General features: G+C 47.0%; 1 protein-coding gene and 1 long non-coding RNA gene across 3 annotated transcripts in view; one reads left to right on the forward strand and one right to left on the reverse strand.

Moving 5' to 3' along the window:
- The window catches only part of LOC111268797 (uncharacterized), a 23,999-nt gene extending 21,840 nt beyond the window's left edge, over positions 1–2,159 (forward strand). Inside the window, exon 3 of the mRNA XM_086971823.1 lies at positions 910–2,159. Within this exon, the coding sequence (XP_086827949.1) occupies positions 910–989 (80 nt within the window). The 3' untranslated portion in view covers positions 990–2,159. The remainder of the gene's footprint in view (positions 1–909) is intronic.
- Positions 1–17,491, reverse strand: part of LOC111268800 (uncharacterized) — a 49,818-nt gene that overhangs the window by 14,503 nt on the left and 17,824 nt on the right. The window lies entirely within an intron of this gene.

Genomic DNA, 17,491 nt, shown 5'->3' on the forward strand with positions numbered 1-17,491 from the left:
GGCGGCGACGGCGGGGTCGTATGACAGAGAAACCTAACTTTTGCTGAGATATCGGCCTTGAAAACCCTGTCCACGTTTCTCATCGCTCCATTCTATCCCGAGTCATCCAGCGTGTAGTGACTATTTGCTCGAACGCAAGATCTCTTCTAGAAAGTCCCTTAAGATGTCAGAAAGACTCGAATGACGCACGTCCTGAGGGTTCCGCCGATCCTGCAGGGGGGCGTATTATTGAGACTGGTCTGGCTCTCAGCTGCACTGTTTAGCCAATCTGACCAGGATGATCTGGAGATACGAATGTTTAGCTTCTGATGCGCGGAACGTACAAAATAACTTTTATAGTCCAACGCGTCATACGAGAGTCTGGAACCAACGACGACGATTGGTCGGACGACGTGAGCGTTTATAGCCGCCAGAATAATAATATGTTTGTGGATCGTTTTCGGGCCGACAGTGTCATTTTTGTTGCGGTGAGCGCGGCATTTAACGCCATAGCACCCACCTCGGCGGGACGCGGTAACAACAATACCAATAGCGTTAGTAGAAGAAATACGTGATGGTTGTTGTGACACTAGTTTTCTGCCAGTGTGAAGAAACGCTGGCGGAAAGAACGATACAGACAGGATGGACAACGTCTTACCGTGAGTAGCAGGGGCAAGAGCCGCATGTAAGTAAACTTAACCGTCATTATCCTTGCGGTGGTGTTAATAATAGCAAATAGCGAATCTGTGGTCAGCCAGTTATATAATAATACGCGACAGTACATATGTCATAGTAACGTTCGCTGTTGTTTCTTTATGATACCTACTTTATAAGGATGATGATGAGTGTGATCATGGTGGTGCAGGTTGCTATTACTATTATCGTTGCATAGCTACTTTTAGACTTTTTTTTTTGTTGGTGTTGTTACAGCAGGCGTCACCGTCGAGTGTCGCCAATGTAAGTGTCGTCATCATCATCATCAGCGTGGCGGTCGCGGGTTGGCAGACTGACCGCGCGGCCACATCGTCTAATCGTCTGTCATCAGCAAGGCGTTTAACCCGCTTCGAAAGTACCCACGAGGACCAGTGACTTGTGCCATCACTGTGGGCCTTTGTATGTATATCACTGATAGAGGTTGGTCGGCTGAGGTAAACGCCAATATATTTCTGGCCGTCGCCGCCATACAATGTTACCGATGCTATAGTGAGCCATCCCCTGATTTCTGCTGCTCGTTTTTTCTGTATATGTAATAAACGAGTGTTGTGTGACTGCAGAGGCGGTCCGCTTCGTTGCACTGAATTGGTAGCGCTCGTGACTGTTGCCATCGTTATTTGTCGTTGTGGTTTTTAACCAGTGGCCGGTGAAGGCTCAGCTGTGGCCGTAGATGGATGGGTCGTGGCTTTTGTGTGGCTGTCAGTAGTCGGCCCTTCACCCATTGTTGCCGCTGACATAACTGAGAGAGTGGTCGGGCAGGCTCAGTTTCGCCAGACGAGGTCATCTGCACTCGTGGCGCTGATGAGTGGTCGCGACCGCCAGCGTCGGTGCCGTGAGCGAGATGTGATGCCAACTCGCATGTCAGCTGCACGCTGCCCCGTTCGGTACGACTCCGTGAAGGGCTAGTGAGCGATAAGGAAAGAAATCAGCTGAGCCACATTGAGGTCGTGGCAATAACAAGCAACAGCAAGAACTTAGAAGACGGCCGCTGGTTCACAATACTGTAGCATAACATCACTGCATAGCCGTGCAGAACCGTCAGCTAGCTATTGCAGTACATGTGTATAGGAAAAAAGGTACGACAGACAGAGAAAGCACTGGGCGCTGAAAAGCTTCAGATTCTTTCTCTGCTTTTCTTTCGAGGAAAAATGACCGCTAACCACGGCCGCTGCAATCCTACCTGCTTTTGCCAGCATCACTTCTATGACGAAGAGAATTGCTGCTGTTCATCAATTCGTTCGTTCGTCCGCCCGCCGGCCTATCGCGGCGTCGGCTGATAGTAGAGTGCTCAGCGTCGGAGCCGTTTGTCGCGAAGCAACAGGCGGGCAGTCGACGAAGACGCGTTGGCCGTAACACACAAACAACAGCCTCATGCAAACACAAAGACCCACGACTAAAAAACTACTTCAAGCAAAGTTCTCACGATTAGGCAATCGAGCAATAACAAAGAAAAAAAAGCGGAAAAATTACAACGCCAGCAGCAGAAGGAACCACAATGACGATCTACTCATCCTCACTAGGTGGAAGCTACAAGGGAATACATATCAGACACACACACACACACATATATATATATATATATAGGCGGATAAACAGGCTCATTTAAACAATAAACAACTCAAAGAAACAAACCATTACTGCTATTCCTCATTTGGCGGCAGCAGTGTACGGGAACGGCTACGTCTCAGCGCCTTCTCACTGCTTCGGTTCCCGTAATCGCAGCGACGGCGGCGTGATGCGGGTGTTTGAATTTTTTGACGTAGACGTCAAACATCGTAGTACGAAAAACGCAACAAATCCATTTGATGGTTGCGTGCTAAAGCGAAAAACAACGCAGACAATGGTACCGTACTCGTTTCCTCAAGTTGTTTTAGAATAATTTTCACGTTAGCAAAAACGTACGGTGAAAGTATAACGCATCCCCTTCGGCAATGAACAAATTTGATGAGACACAATTGTTACTTCTCCGTGTTGAGGGGCTTTCGTAGAGATGCTAATTTTTACTATCTGTATACTCGTTTCGAGGAGCTTAATCGGCTGCCGATCATATTGGTCAGCACTACATTGCAATAGATACGATGATTTCATATCTTTATAAAAAAGATATGAAATCATCGCCAGTGCCAGACCCAAATTCTGATGACCACTTCTATTTTTCAGCTGTTAGCGTTAACGCCGATATTAATTATGTATAGATGTACTAGCGAGAAATAGTGTCCGTGCATTGCTTTAGCCAGATCCTATTGCCTGGTTGTGCTTGATGTTGCTAATCTTTTGAACGGGTACAGTGGTTACTCACGTCAGATTCTTGTAGATTTTGTTAACGGCAATGACTATTTCTTTACAAGCAGGGTTACTATATCTACTATAACGACTAATGGCGTTGTGATCACAGCCTTAATCAGGGATTAGGGTACCTTAGCGAGACTAACGGCTCGGCAATTAGATGCGTAAATTACTGCTGTTGTTAACCGCGGCTGCTCCTGATATTGAGTTTCCTTTGCCGTTTGCCAACCCGGACCAATCAACCCGGGTTGGCCCCACGCTAAGCCGTAGTTACTGCTACAGATGAACTGCAGCTGTTGTGACTAACCAACGCTCCTGCATGTGTTCCTACTGTTCGGCGAATATAACCACGCACCAGCCGTCAGACGCGAGCAACGATATGATCATTGGCAATACCGACTGATATTCAGTGCCTTTCCTTCCTCGTTTTCTGCACTCTTTCGTTACACGCAGAAGGCACCCACACCGCACTTGATGTTTACACGACCGTTATCTACCTTAATTATTATTATCTATGCTGTCTTTTTTCTCGCAACCTCCCCCTTGCATCCCCTTCCCGCGAACGAACCACAGAATCACATTTGATGAAATGTTAAATTATAACTACAGCCAGCAGAGATTCACGTGAAAGCATCTGCATTGATTGTAAGCGGGTTTCATCAATATTGTCAAGAGTTTCCGTGTTATTTCATCTGTAAACACAAACAGGAAACCAGAAGAATGCCGTCGAACCAAAAGAAAAGTGCTAGAATTATGGATTAAGTGTAATGTACTGTAATACTTTTAGCGGAAAGAGTCAGACGATAACCTAACCCTATGTCATACCTACACGCAATGGACAAACAATAAAACATTGCGCAGAAAAAGTGATGCCCCTTTATTGAAAATAGGAGGGAGGGTGTTTGCCGCCTTATTCATTTCCCTGTTCCTTATACGACCCTATACGCACTATTATTTTGTGCGGTGGAAAAGAACTGCACAAAAAGGCGAGGCTTCACCGATTACTACTATCCGTATAAATTATACTATTATCCTATGACTACCGCAGCAGCAAAAATAGAAATCAGGCACAAGCACAGCCGGTAGCGTTACGGAACGAAAATGCGTAAGGATTTTTATTAAGACTTACTGGTAACGTGTGCTGTTTAGCTGAATGACTAACATATTAATCAGATGCTACACACTTGTAGCCACTAATGTCGATTGGAGCTTTCAGGACGAGCAGCCATGTTCGTCGAGGACTGCTGGACTGCATCGTAACTGCTTGGGTGATTGTTGCTGTTTTTATCATAGCCGCTCTCGTCAGAGTTATTTGGCTATGCCCGACGACGGAGTTGCCCTATTTAGGAAGCACTGGCCGGGTGCCTGCGATGGCAACGGTGCTTTCCGAATCTATTGCCGTTCGCATTGCAGCCGTGCGTTGTCGTGGCCGTCATCTCTTCAATGCCCCGCCGCGGTTACAAGTTAGGACCTGGATAATTATATATATATGTTTTCCGGTGTCACTGATTTAACTGTTACACTGTTCAATGCCGTTCGATGGACCGTAAACAGAAAGATTACAAAAGTACGAAGAGAAAATCTGCGGAATAATAAATCTTAATACATCTGTGGCGTCGCCCGTTATTATTTCAGTGTTCAGGTAACGAGAAACAAGCGCGGTAAATAACTGAACACCAAGATAGAATTACTGTTGCCGATCGGAGTTCGACGATGACTGTACACGTCTGATTTGACGCGAACTAAAACTAACAGAATAAGGCGGACTCTTCGCCATTATTGTCTTGAGGAGGAGATGAAAGCAAATGCATGAATTTCCCAAAAATGTCCTCTCACTCCGTTTCCAGTGGAGATGACGGCAGCAGTCGCAGTGACAAGAGACGACATCGACAAAAACCATGGCGCTCGATGTCGCCTCTCCTTCCTCGTTCGCCATCTTGCCGTTTCTTCCATTCTCCTGTCCATTGCCTTGTCCTTCCCGATCCTCAGAAGAGAACGCCGAATTCGATTTTTCCAGCTATCCTTCTTGTTGTTCGCTCTCTTCAGTTCCTAGCCCTCCCCCCTTACCTCGCACGCCCCCCGCTTGCCCCAGAATCCCTGCCGTTTTCCCCGGACCGAAAATGCCATCTACATTCGGCTCGTTTGGTCTGGCGCCGTCTCGTTCGACCATGTGAGAAAAGTCGCTTAGAAATCGTTTTTAAGACGAGTGAGAACGGCTGGCTGGCTGGCTGGCTGGCTTGTCAATCCAGGGCGAACAAGCTGCTGTTACTCTTGTTACGTCGACTGCTAGCTTTGGCGCTGTACTGGACCAAAGGGGGCACGGAAACGTAGGCTTCGCTAACTCTGAGTTGGGTGGCTTGTCGGCTCGGTGTTCTTTTCGAATAGTGTAGTGCACAAAGAAAAATCTACATGATTTTGACGACATTTTTCTAAATCTCATCTGACGGCTAGGAGGACACACAGGACTGTAGTGAAGGAAGCCGCGGCGACATCGAAACTAAACGGGAGGGCCATTTGAACGACCAGAGCGCGAAGATTTCGAGACCCTTCGTTTCTTCATTCGTTCTTGCTTCTGAGAAAGCACACTCGTTTCCACTCAAATTGAACCAACGACGAATGCAGGGTTACGAAAACAGCTGTTCGAAAGTCTAACATGGCGAGGGGCCTGTGCATCTGGTAGCGAATGAAGGAACACGAGGGAAACTAACAAGGCCTTGGCGGCGGCAACATCTAATTTCAACTTTGTCGTTGGCCGTCGTCCTCGCTGCAGAGCCTATCGCTAGAAGTGGCCAAGCAGCGACGGCAAGGACGATGGCGCTCCTGTTCAACGGCAAATAACAACAATGGCAACACGAGAAATGACAATTGAAATACCAACATAGTTATATCAAGTAGATAAGTATTGAAAACAGCTACAGCAACGGTTCTACTAGAGACTTTAGAAAGTCTAAAAGTTGTGGCCAAGATATTTGTCTGCCAAGTTATCTTACTGGGGTACTACAAATAATATAATATATTAAAAATCATAATCATCATCGCCGTCGTCGATTCATCTCACTTTCTGCCTACACCTTTCATTCGGATACGTATTTAGATGTGAACATTTACAAATACTTGTCTAGGGCGCAGGAATCAAGTAGATGGATGTTCTTCACGTACACATGTTTTCAACGGTTTCGTCAAATAATAGGCAGAGACATCAAATGGTAATAGGGTGGGAGCGGCGAGATGTTTCGTCGATCTTAGCGTTGTCTCCCAGCCGACGTTTCAGTTGATCTGGCTAAACTATTGGCAGATGCCGTAGTAGCAGTCCCGGATGGAATAACCGCCATTACGGACACCGCCTAGAGAAATGTACGCCATTGCGTACTAATTGAATCCATCTAGGTGGCAACCCGCTCTGCTCGGCATTGAAGAAGTCTCCTTTTGAACTAAACAGAAGCTTTTTTCGCTTTTTAAACGCGACGATGATGATGATGATGTAAGAACAACATTGGTTAGGGTGTTTGCTTGTGCAACCATCGGCTCTTGGCTTCGTTGACGGAGATGTAGGCAAAGATAACTAACAGTGGCCGAGTTCCTTCAAAGATAAAATGAGGCTCGAACTACTCCACGAGAACTTAAGAGGAGGATGAAGTAACACTGAGTACACGGGGTTAGGGAGGGAGACATGAGAATAAGGTATAGCTGACTGCCAAGAGAACGTAAACACCCTGTGAAGCAGTTGGCGCCGGGTGGACGCGAAGGCAACAGATGCTCTTCAACGGCGTGGGCGCCAAGCCTGACCCACTCTCAACTAACATATGGATGTGGGGCGTATGCAGCTGCAAATCCGTGTGTATGTGTGTGGATGTGTGGGTGCTTGTTGCAAAACGGCACGGATAGAGCGAAGGGGCAGCTGACTTGCTAAATAAAGGTGGAAAGGAGTTAGGGGGCGAATGTGGACGACGCAAATCTAATAAGGTCTCTGACCCAAAAGTCGGCTTGGCCTCGTTTGCTTCACCGCTTCAAGAAAACTTATTACGAAATAGTAGGCCAAAGAGTGACAAGGCCACAGAGTGCATGTATTGGGAAAAATGGACAGAAATAAGAAATAACAGCAACAAGGGAAGAAGCGGCGTGACGAGTTTTTGACATTAGTCATTGGTTCCGCCGGGTTTTGCTTCCAATCCGATCTAATGCCCGCTGTGTAGGCGCCAAAAGCAAGTAAGACTGTGTCGTCGTAGGACCCTATCAGAGGATAGATGTGCTTCCACACTTTCTTTTGTTATGGCTTGGGCTACCTTTGAGTTTCTTTCGCTAGGTCCCATTAGCAGTGCTATGGCTATCCTCTCAAACTGGGTTAAGCAAACGAAAAAAATCCAGTGGCAAATGCATCAGCAAGATGGGAATTCGCCTTATCTATCTCATCGTTCAGTTTCGGTGTCGTAGTCATTTTCAGCGTCTCTTTTTTTTTTTTACTTTTTCTGTCTTAGTTTTAATCAGCTGGTCACGTCGTCTTCGCTAAAGGCAAGTCGTGTTCTGTTGAGAAGCTGATCATTTCCAAGCGCTTTTATCTCAAACACAGAAAGCGAAGAATGACTAATACGCGTATCGAGCATCGAGGCACGAGGCTAACTACGAGAAGTCGAAACGATGCAATCTTACGAAGTGCTGCCAGTCGATGAAGCCAAGCAAGTAAAGATAAGTAGGATCGACCATACTGAGCACTATCACTACTCCGAAGAGGACGATAACAGTCTTTGTCGAGCTTTGCCCTCGCGCTCTATTCCTCTACTGCCCTGCTCTCGATATCGATGGGTTCTCGCATCGCTCAAATCACTTGGCTAGTTTTGAGCTACGGATATTTTGTGCCGAAGCTGCCCGAGGCAGCAGGTTAACAGGTCTATAGCCGACCGCTCACGTTCGACGTAACGGTGATCTCCGTTTAATGAAATCGATTGGCATTCCTCTGCTGCGAATGATGTACAGTCGTACAACATTTGTCGTCGGTGTAGTTCGTCCTTCTATATCAGGTATTAAGGCAGAGACACACTATTCAAACGGATCACATTAGATGGCGCTGCACAACCGTAATTGTAGTTATAGTGGGTCAACGATAGCATAAGTCGATGAATCACTGCTATGCGTTTTGGTATGGGAGTCTAAAATTATTGACGATAACCTGCAGGAACGCAGAAGCGAATATGTCCTCCTTCGCGGATTAGAAAGGCTCAGCTGGTGGTCCTTAGCTAGTCCTTCATACAGATGCTTACTACTGCTGAATGCTGGCTGTCGCTGCTGCGGCTGTTGCTCTGAGATTCTGGTGTAACGTCGAATGGCTGGCCACCACTTGAGACATTCTAGTCAGCTAGCTAGCTAGCTAGCTAGCTGACTGACTGTCGGCCATTGGCCTAAGCTCAGTGGACGGCAATGACAAGGACTCTTGTCTATTATTATAGTTAGAGGTCGCACCCGACTCAGACAGGGATTCACCATTTCTGCACCTCGTTGTGAAGGACGCTGCATCAGCTCGTCAATACTGCCACAACGCGTTTCTCATGAATATTACGTCGGACGATAAACTGGAAATAAGCACTCTCGGCCTTTGTGTACAGGCTTCGCATATGGGTGACATGAACTCAAGTTGAAGTAGTGTAATAATGCTGATAGTTTTAAGTTACTTCAGCTGAATGACCTTAGAATTTTTTAAAGTGATTGAAAAAGCAGAAGAGGGGACTACTGGCTATGCTGCCACCACTAGTGCTGCTGCATCCTCAAGTGTCACACTGGTCAACTGATCTGTCAGGCGCCAAACGGACAGGTTTTCAGAGTTGCTAGACTACCCCCCTAAACGTCTTTGGACCGTGCCGATAGGGGCGGCAAGATGAGTTGTAACGTCTGTTACTACAGCAGCAGCAGCACTGTCCGAAGGGGCATTAGGAGCAGTATCTGAGTCTCTGCTGAGATTGGTCTTTTTATCTCTCGTACTGGCTCACTCTCACCTCGAGATGGAGTTCCGTTGTAATGTTAGAGAACTCATGGCTTCGCCTTTTCTTCTTGCCGACGAGATAGATACTCGCTTTTTTTCCTGATGTTTGCTGTTGTTCATGCTACCTAGCTTCATTAGTCCTTGTGGCACTCCGGGAGAAACAGACAGAGCACTGGCGGAAGGAAGGGATCGCTCAACACGAAGGGGCGGCAAAACGCTGCGCCTCTTGGCTCCGCCAGATGTCAGTTTCCATTAGAGTGATGGGCGCCGCTATAGCTCCCCTTCGTAATTTCTTTCGAACTTTAGCCGGCGGTTAGTGGCTGTGGTTGCTGCTGCTGGAAGCGAATTGCGAGTCGAACAGAAAAGGAGGCGACGTCCCCTGATGTACGTGCCTACTGCGAGATGGCCGCCAAAAGAAGGCCACAGCGCCAACAACTTCGGCTGCTTGCTTGTGCGCCTGCTCCCTGATGAACGATCAACAGTTGACGAGAGCACGCAGAGGCAGCAGAGTGTCTGTCAATGGAGCTTATACTAATATACAATGCACGATATACATATTGGTTGAACCGCAGCGCTCGGTAGAATTTGCACCCGGTCCTTCTGCTCTATTTCTTCATATTTGTCGGTACGAGCATATTCCATCGATTTGCATTAGCTGATGTCATTTTCGGCGGAACTCAGTGTTCTGAACGTTGATTCGCGCCACGCTGTTTGTCAAGGACACGCTTTTTTTCTACTGAAGCCATTCGGCCTCGCTGTGATGAGGTGGCGGAATACCATACAATAGCAACGACACGTTTCATAGTATTTACGCGGTTTTACAGTTGTAAACAACGATTTCATCTAAGGGCGGCAGATACTGGCGTCGTCCTGCTTTCATTTCGCAATGGCAATTATTCAAGTTTGCTAAGTATTGCTGATTTACCGCATAGATACAGAGCTTTACAACGTATAGGGACGACACTGGCCACCAAATATAAAGAACAACAGCTCGAGAAATGTTTCGCTATAGTCCTTCGCTGGACAGAAGTAAACCAAACAGCGAAGGATGATAGCGCGCGGGACGCATTATCGACCACAATTATCTGCTCAAACTATTTCACTGTTCCTAGAACTAGCTAATACTAGTAAAACCACCGCACCATGTGTATGGAGAATGGCAAGAGATGGGGGTGACGGAGGTGGGGCGGGAAATTTAAATGTCTGCCGACGGTGCTTGGCGGTCGCAAGCCGCTGGTTCTTCGTCCATCAAGTTGCATGCCTGTTGCTGCTGTGGGCTTCGTCGTGGCTGGCTAGCAAATGTATTAGTCCTCTCGTCGTCCACGACATATGGACAGCGCATGCAGTTAATACGAGCGCCATCATCGGGACAGTCAAAGCTCAGTCAACTCCGGAGACGGACGCACAGACGTCGTCGTGGTGCGAGTATTTAGCGTGATCGTCATTGTCGACACTGTGGTTTGGCAGTTTAATACTACGAGAAGACGTTTATACTTGAACATTCATACAAAAATGGGGCCGATAGCCAGATCAAGACATTATATACCCGCATGGCTGAGAGACGAACGCACGTAAATTACGTGGCAGCACTGCTGCTCACGGTGATATCGTGATCCAGTTTCGGTAAGCAGAGCTGGTGTGATTCTCTGCTAGGTATACGTTTCCTTTCGTCAGAGTGACACATCTGAGCTTCTTACTTGTCCCTTTACCTTTCTGTTTCATTATCTATTGCGTTGCCTGCGCACCATGCGCTTGACAAGTGGCTGCCGACACCGGCGCCGCCCTGTTGTTCGGTGTCTGGGTCGAACTGATGATACAAATCGACACTATCTCACGCTACGATACTGCAAGATATGATAATCTCTCAAGACGATCGTGCCGACAGCGATCACATATATACCGCTGCTATTGGTCGTAATGGTGATGTAATGATGAGGACCGCAGCCGATCAACGGACTCGGTATGTATATAAATACCATGATTTATAGTAATAGAAATACGTTGATAATCGATTGAGGAAGAGCTAGCAAAGCCTCAGCATCATCAATGATAATAACCAAGGCTATGGGCACTGTGATGAAGACGGCGGCGGAGATGCTCAGGCTTCCAACCGCAAACACATGTTCGTATGTATGTATATGCACGTAGTTATGATATGCGTTTGTAAATAGCTTAGGATACGATGGATGTGAGAAACATGTAGCTGTTATTCGAATTTCGGCCGTTGGCAAGAGACACAGCCGGCGCGACGATTGGGCCCATGTAAACGGTTCGCGCTAATTGGCATTGATAGATATTTTTGACGGTAGCGATAACGAAATCGTTCGTTGAAAAAATAGCCCTCTTCAGAAAAATACAAATAGAAAACCATGACATGATCACAGAATAAAAAATCTCGTGTACGCTTGACGGTAGCCAATCGGGTCTTGTATCGACTTTATTTGGTCATGTAAATTCGTCTTGTTACTGTTGTTGATGCGATCATTGTCCATGCATTTTCTAGCGGCGGTACATGGCTTACGTTGCATCGGTGGCAGCCAGAATAGCTGCAGAACCGGTGCGGTTACGACATAAAATGCGGCCATTACGAACCCTAGCAGGAGTTAGCTGTTACGCCATGGAACCATCCTATCTTCTAATTCGTGGCGGTGTTAGCCTGCAGAAGTGCTGTCGTTTGCCCGCTCTTTTCCCATCACACTCGTTTATCCTTAGACTATCGTCTCCGCCAGCGCCAGGCCGGGCAGGCAAATTCGAGGTACGAGCACCCGCTGCTAACACTGACCGCAAAGGACAACAATGCGGATTTTGCGGAAATTTTGTCTCAAACAGCAAGGTCTGTTAAGGCACAGTGTCAACAACAATCATTTTAAAACGTCACAGAAGGCACCAATAGTTTCCTGGCCTACACTTGTTTCCCAAACGATTTCCCTTCATCTTCTCGATCCCTGAATGATCCTATGCGTTTTTCTTAGTAGTCTTGATTTCGATCAGTTTTACGTCTCCCCGTCCCGTTCTACGATCCTGTATAAACGACTCGATGTTTGTTTCTATCGGCTACGTTTGCAGCTGTTGTTAACAAAGCGGGGGCAAAACTGACGATGTCAAGCCAACGCAGTGATTCATGCGAAATTGTGGTGTGTCAGAGGCCAGAAAGAGCCTTTATGGTAATGCCATACATGCATATTACGAATCTGATGGACATTATCTAAAACCTAAAAATTTTCCTCATGGTAGCAATGCACCACCGAGTGAGACTTCTAGGTTGTTACTGGATTCTGGTGACTGTGTGAGAAAGCTAACGTGGGCGTTATCGTGACTTACTACGTTTTCGAGTGTCGACCGACCTCCCGTTCCCCCTTCCTCCACTCGGAATGACGCATCGCTGTGAACGAGAAGCAAGCGTCAAATAATCTGCGAGAAAACTATGGAAATTGTGCTTTTTCGTTGAAATTTCGTTTAGGTTCATAAGGAAATCGGTGGACAAGCGGTCTTGTTGTGTGCTACTAATTGAAGAAGGGGAAGGCATGACAGTTAGGCTGTTGAGCCTGCCAATCTGATTTCACGCCAGTCTCGCGGCAAACGTCTGTTACTCATATCTGCTTTATAGAGGTCTCTGACTAAAGCAGCAAAGTTCCCTACGATTAGCGCCACACATTTTGTCTATAAACATATATTCAGAAAAGACCAAAATGTGTTCACTACGATTGGTCAGGTAGCAGCAGGCAATAGTTGGATGTTCGCGTTGCTTTGGTTGTGTGGCCCTCAAAACGTTTCTGAAGGTGGTTACTCGAAGGTGATGAAATATTTTTCGAAAACTGCGAGGTCAACCAACTTGGGCCAATCGTCGAAGGTGATTCGGCTCCAATCTTATCGTGTACCGGTTCATCAGGTCATCTATAATGTACTTGTCTAAGGACGCTGCCTCTAAATATTTTTTCCTTATAACGGTAATAATATTCAAACACGATCCGAGGTATATGTTGAGCGACATTACATCGTTTCCGAGCCCTATGACAATAGTTGTAGCTATCTTGTCTGAAGGTAATCCATTCGGGAGTATCTTTAGAAGAGCGCTGAATAAAGCGGCTTTGTTGCTGGGAACTGGGTTTAAAAAATGAGTGTCAAAACCTAAACGATTCACCGATTCTGCCTCGTCTCCTTCTTTTCCTGCCCGTTATTTCAAAGTGATCAGGTAGGTGCAAAGTAGATCAAGTGGCGGAAACGAGTGCTTCTACAAGCGGATGTTGACGCAAACCCTAGTACCGGTTGTTGGAAATAGTAGCTGTCGTAGTTGGAATATGACTGTGGCACTGGTTCAAAAAGAGACGGGTGGCCAGTGGGGAGGGGCAGGTTTTACAAAGCGGCGGCTAGCAGCTTTTAATGTTTCTGTGGTGCTTTGTGCGTTCGCGGCACCAAAACAACCCGTGCGCGTATGTGTGCGTACATTGGTAATGAACTATCTCTCTGAACGACACCTTCTATTATAATGTTCCGGCTGCTGGAACTACCGACGCCACTGGTTCTACTTAGGAAAAGCATCTGCCGCCTTTTCGTATCTGATTCTGTCCTACACGAACGCTCTAACTCCCAACAGTGTTCCCACACTCTGGAGATATAGTATCTCTTGCTTTCGAAGCAACAGCTAACACAGGAGATCGCCTTTACTAGTGTCGTGAAAGGGGTTGTTCTTCATCTAATGGGCGAACGCGGCTGGTTCTGCCTAGACTCAATCTAGCTAGGCATGCTCTATAGGATAGGGGAGCTAGAAGATCATATAGGGAACGAAAAGAAATATAGAAATGTTACCATCGAATGTGCCGTTCCTATCGCAGCCGACGTCGTTACTCTCGGGGTTACTACTGACTTTGGGTCTACTCTCTACCCGCTTGGCGCAACTCAGACGAGCAAAAAGGTAGAAGGGGGGAGCGCGTGTTGGGAGGGGCTTGTCAACTTGACAAATATTCCGACCAGCTGTGACTGCTGCCACTACAACCACTACAGCGTTGGCATACTACTAGTACCACCCGCTGTGCGGCTGTCTGTCTGCGCGAGAAGCGATGTCTCTCGTCACCGCTGTTGTTGCCATTACTAGGGCCGCCACCATCCATCCATCCATCCATCCATCCATCCATCTGTTTGTCCACCGTCCATCTAACGGCCATTCAATATGAACGAATGAGCGCGCAAAAAGGCTTGCCAGACTGTCGCTAGCTACTAGTTCTTCTGTCTGTTTCTTGTGTCCCTACTCCTTTCCATTTTTCGGTCCGTCGGTTAGCCTGTTTACACTGGCCTGCTATAGCTTTTAGCATAGCAAACCAGGCCACGTCATGCAGCGTTACTACATTACGACACGCCGCACGTTTCTTAATGTGCTCTGCGGGCGGACAGACTGCCATCTAGCCAGTAAATGCAAGGCATGCTTATAGGCATTGGCTAGTTGTTGTTGGCATAGCCATTCGTTCGCCGCGATCTCGTACATCTTGTGCTTCTACTAGTACTTCTGCAGTGACGTTTCCTCGTCGTCGCTTTCTTTTGCAGCTACTGCCTTTGATTTGTTGGTCTGTCTGTATTTGTAGAGCGGACAGCGGCGGCACCAATGGTGGTCACGTCGCAGTGCACGCTTTTGTAGTGCTATGGTCGAATTGGAGCCACTGCTGACTTACCGATATGTTGCAACAACGTTACACGACAGAGTTGTTCATGTGCTTTTGCAGAAGAATTACTTCAGCTGCTTTCTCTGCAGAATGCTTCCTGTCGTCTCATATGTTGATGCGGCCGTGGCCACTGACGTATGCCGCTGTCCACTAAAACGAGGAGCAGAAGTCAGCAGACACCTAGGCGCCTGAACCGATATACGGTTGCATCCACAGAGTCCTCCGAGTCGTCGACCAATGTCAGCCAACCTGTTTTGTGATTCGACTCATTCTGGCAATCGATTCAATAGATACGCGCGGTCTGCAGGGAATGGCTAAGCATCGCATGCAGATACACATACAGATCTATACGGAGAGGTTAGGTAAAGCGTACCGCGACCTACTGCGTTAGAAGCTTTAGCAAAGGGAACAAATGGCAGCTAAATAATATTAAAGCCAAGCCAAAAGTTAGGTAATTTTGCGTTTGACGCTGTTTCAAACTTTGCGCCCCTGAACCGTGTTGGACTCGTGTTGTAGCCGTTACTTCTGCGGCTAATCGCTTCCGCCGTTTAAAGCAGTTTCGAGCCACAACGAGTGGATCCTGACGGCGATGACGAAGGCAGCATCACCAAGCAGAACCGATGGCAATAGGGGTCCCCCGGCAGTTTGTCTTAATTATTATTAAAGTTGCGATGTAACAATGTGACTTTCCTACAGTGGCGCTACTGCATCTCTTTCTACCTTCCGCTACTGCGCCCCAAATTGTGATGGCAGCAACGTCCGCCGCTTGCTATTGTCTACCCGTATGTCACTGATACGTTCAGTGTTAAGCATTTTCGTATTATTTTATACGTTAGTTATATTTGATACCATTCGATATAAATATAAAAATGGTGATAACCATGAACTATAGGACAGGATGCCCATCTACAAAGCTTTCAAATATCTTACCGCGTCAATCCATGTTTCGTCTACTCTAACAAGCAGACTCTGCAAAAAGGTTCGTCGAAGTTCGCGTGCGATCCCCATTAAGCACGGCACCGTCTCGTTGCCCACACAGACGGGCAAAGTACCGTTGACGGCCGGCTAACTCTCAGGACAATGTCACTCATCCAAATGTCAAGCGGCCGGGGAGCAATCGAAGTCTGGACCAGTGTGGGCTCGGTATCGTTCCTATGAAAGACCTCAACTCTGCATCTCCGTTCTCGGCAGTAAATAGGTCTCGTGTAGAGTTATCCTTGTGCCACTTATCTATGCATACATGTTAGGACAGAAGTGAATTCGTACAGACGGTGGCGGCTACAGCCAATAGACAGTAAGTAACATGCCGAGACGACGTCTTAAGCGAATAGTGGCTAAATATTCTGCGTGAAATCGTTGCATACTTCTCGGTGGAAGCAGTGTCTTTCACGATAGAGAAACGGCGACAGAATTGCTGGTGATGGGTGAGCCAACGCTACCAGCGTCGGACGGGCACCACAGCGGTGACGGTGATAGTTTCATTAGGCATACGTGCAGCCCCATCTTTCGTCGTCATCGGGCTCCTATCAAACTTACTCTTCGTTCTTCCCGTCCGAACTATCTCGAGCGAGTTGTACCTGTTTCTATAGCCAATGAAGATCGGAGCTCTTCTCCGCAAAGTCATCATCATAATCAACAGCGGTGGCCTCGCCCGCCGCGGGAGCTATTACGTTATGCCAGCTGATCGTGGAGCGAACAGAAACACCGGCGGCCGCGGCATGCAAACAAAGGACGCAACGACTGCCAAACGTCTGTACTCGTATCTGTCCTACGTGCCCGTCACACAGGCTGTAAAAGCCATTTCTCGGTCGTTCCGCTTGACTCTTTGAATTCATCGTAGCCGACTGCACTGTATTCGAGACGACGACATGTTGTTGTTGGATGCAGCTGTCAACCACCTCAGCGGTTGTATTCAGACTCGTCGTTTTTGACCATTATGCCCGGCCGATCGCTTTCTTTCTACTTTTTGCTATTGCAAACGCTATAATTATATTTTTAGGAGTTTGCTTATACATCTTTTATAGTCCCATTGAATTTTATGGCAGCGAACAGTTATTGTTGTGCGGATGCCATGCTTCTAAGGAAGATGTCCACGGCAAAAGTATAACAGGCAAAAAAGTTTTGTTGAAACAAATATCCGGACGGATAAAGATCTGAACGATGTGTATGATACATACATACTCTCAATATATATATATATTTCTATACATATATGTGTGCGTCTATAGCCAAGATCAGCGACATCAATTGCTTCTGCCTATTATAGATCTCCTTTACCCTTCTTTCTATGCGGTCTCTTGCTCCGTGTTGTTTTGTTGTTAGATCCTATCGATCGACGACCAGCAATCGCTACAAGGTTTGCAAGTGGGCAACTGATCAACCGCCCGGGCCCTTTGCTATCGACGGCAATCTCACCTTTTCGTTTTGCTCCGCTTCAGTCTTAACATAAAATCGGACTGGGGCAAAACATTAACAGGGCATTGTTGACATACAACGAGGCGTGTGTAATAGACACTTGTATTAGTCACCGGCGAAGGCCGAATACACGATGCGGTCCAAAGGAGATATGAGTTGCGCGCCTTCGCTAAGCAACAAAATAGGGATGCTCGACCAAACTATGGTCTTCTGTACGGCCGATGCATTCACCTTAGTCTCACAAAAAAATAAGGGAACTGCCTGAAGCCAGACGATTCTCGCGCCTACAACGATGATTGAGAAAAGTTATACTGAACGCAATTGTTCACGGGAACACAATGGCTGTACGACGTTATTCTGTAATATGTGTGCCGTTGATGGAAAAAGTCATCGCGTGATTATCATCCAATATAGCTAACATGTTGTCATATATTTCGTTTGAGACTTTCTTAAGGGAACGGCAAGTGAGATA

The sequence above is a fragment of the Varroa jacobsoni genome, unplaced genomic scaffold, assembly GCF_002532875.2.
Source record: "Varroa jacobsoni isolate VJ856 unplaced genomic scaffold, vjacob_1.0 scaffold_1321, whole genome shotgun sequence".
In the NCBI taxonomy this organism is placed as follows: Eukaryota; Metazoa; Arthropoda; class Arachnida; order Mesostigmata; family Varroidae; genus Varroa; species Varroa jacobsoni.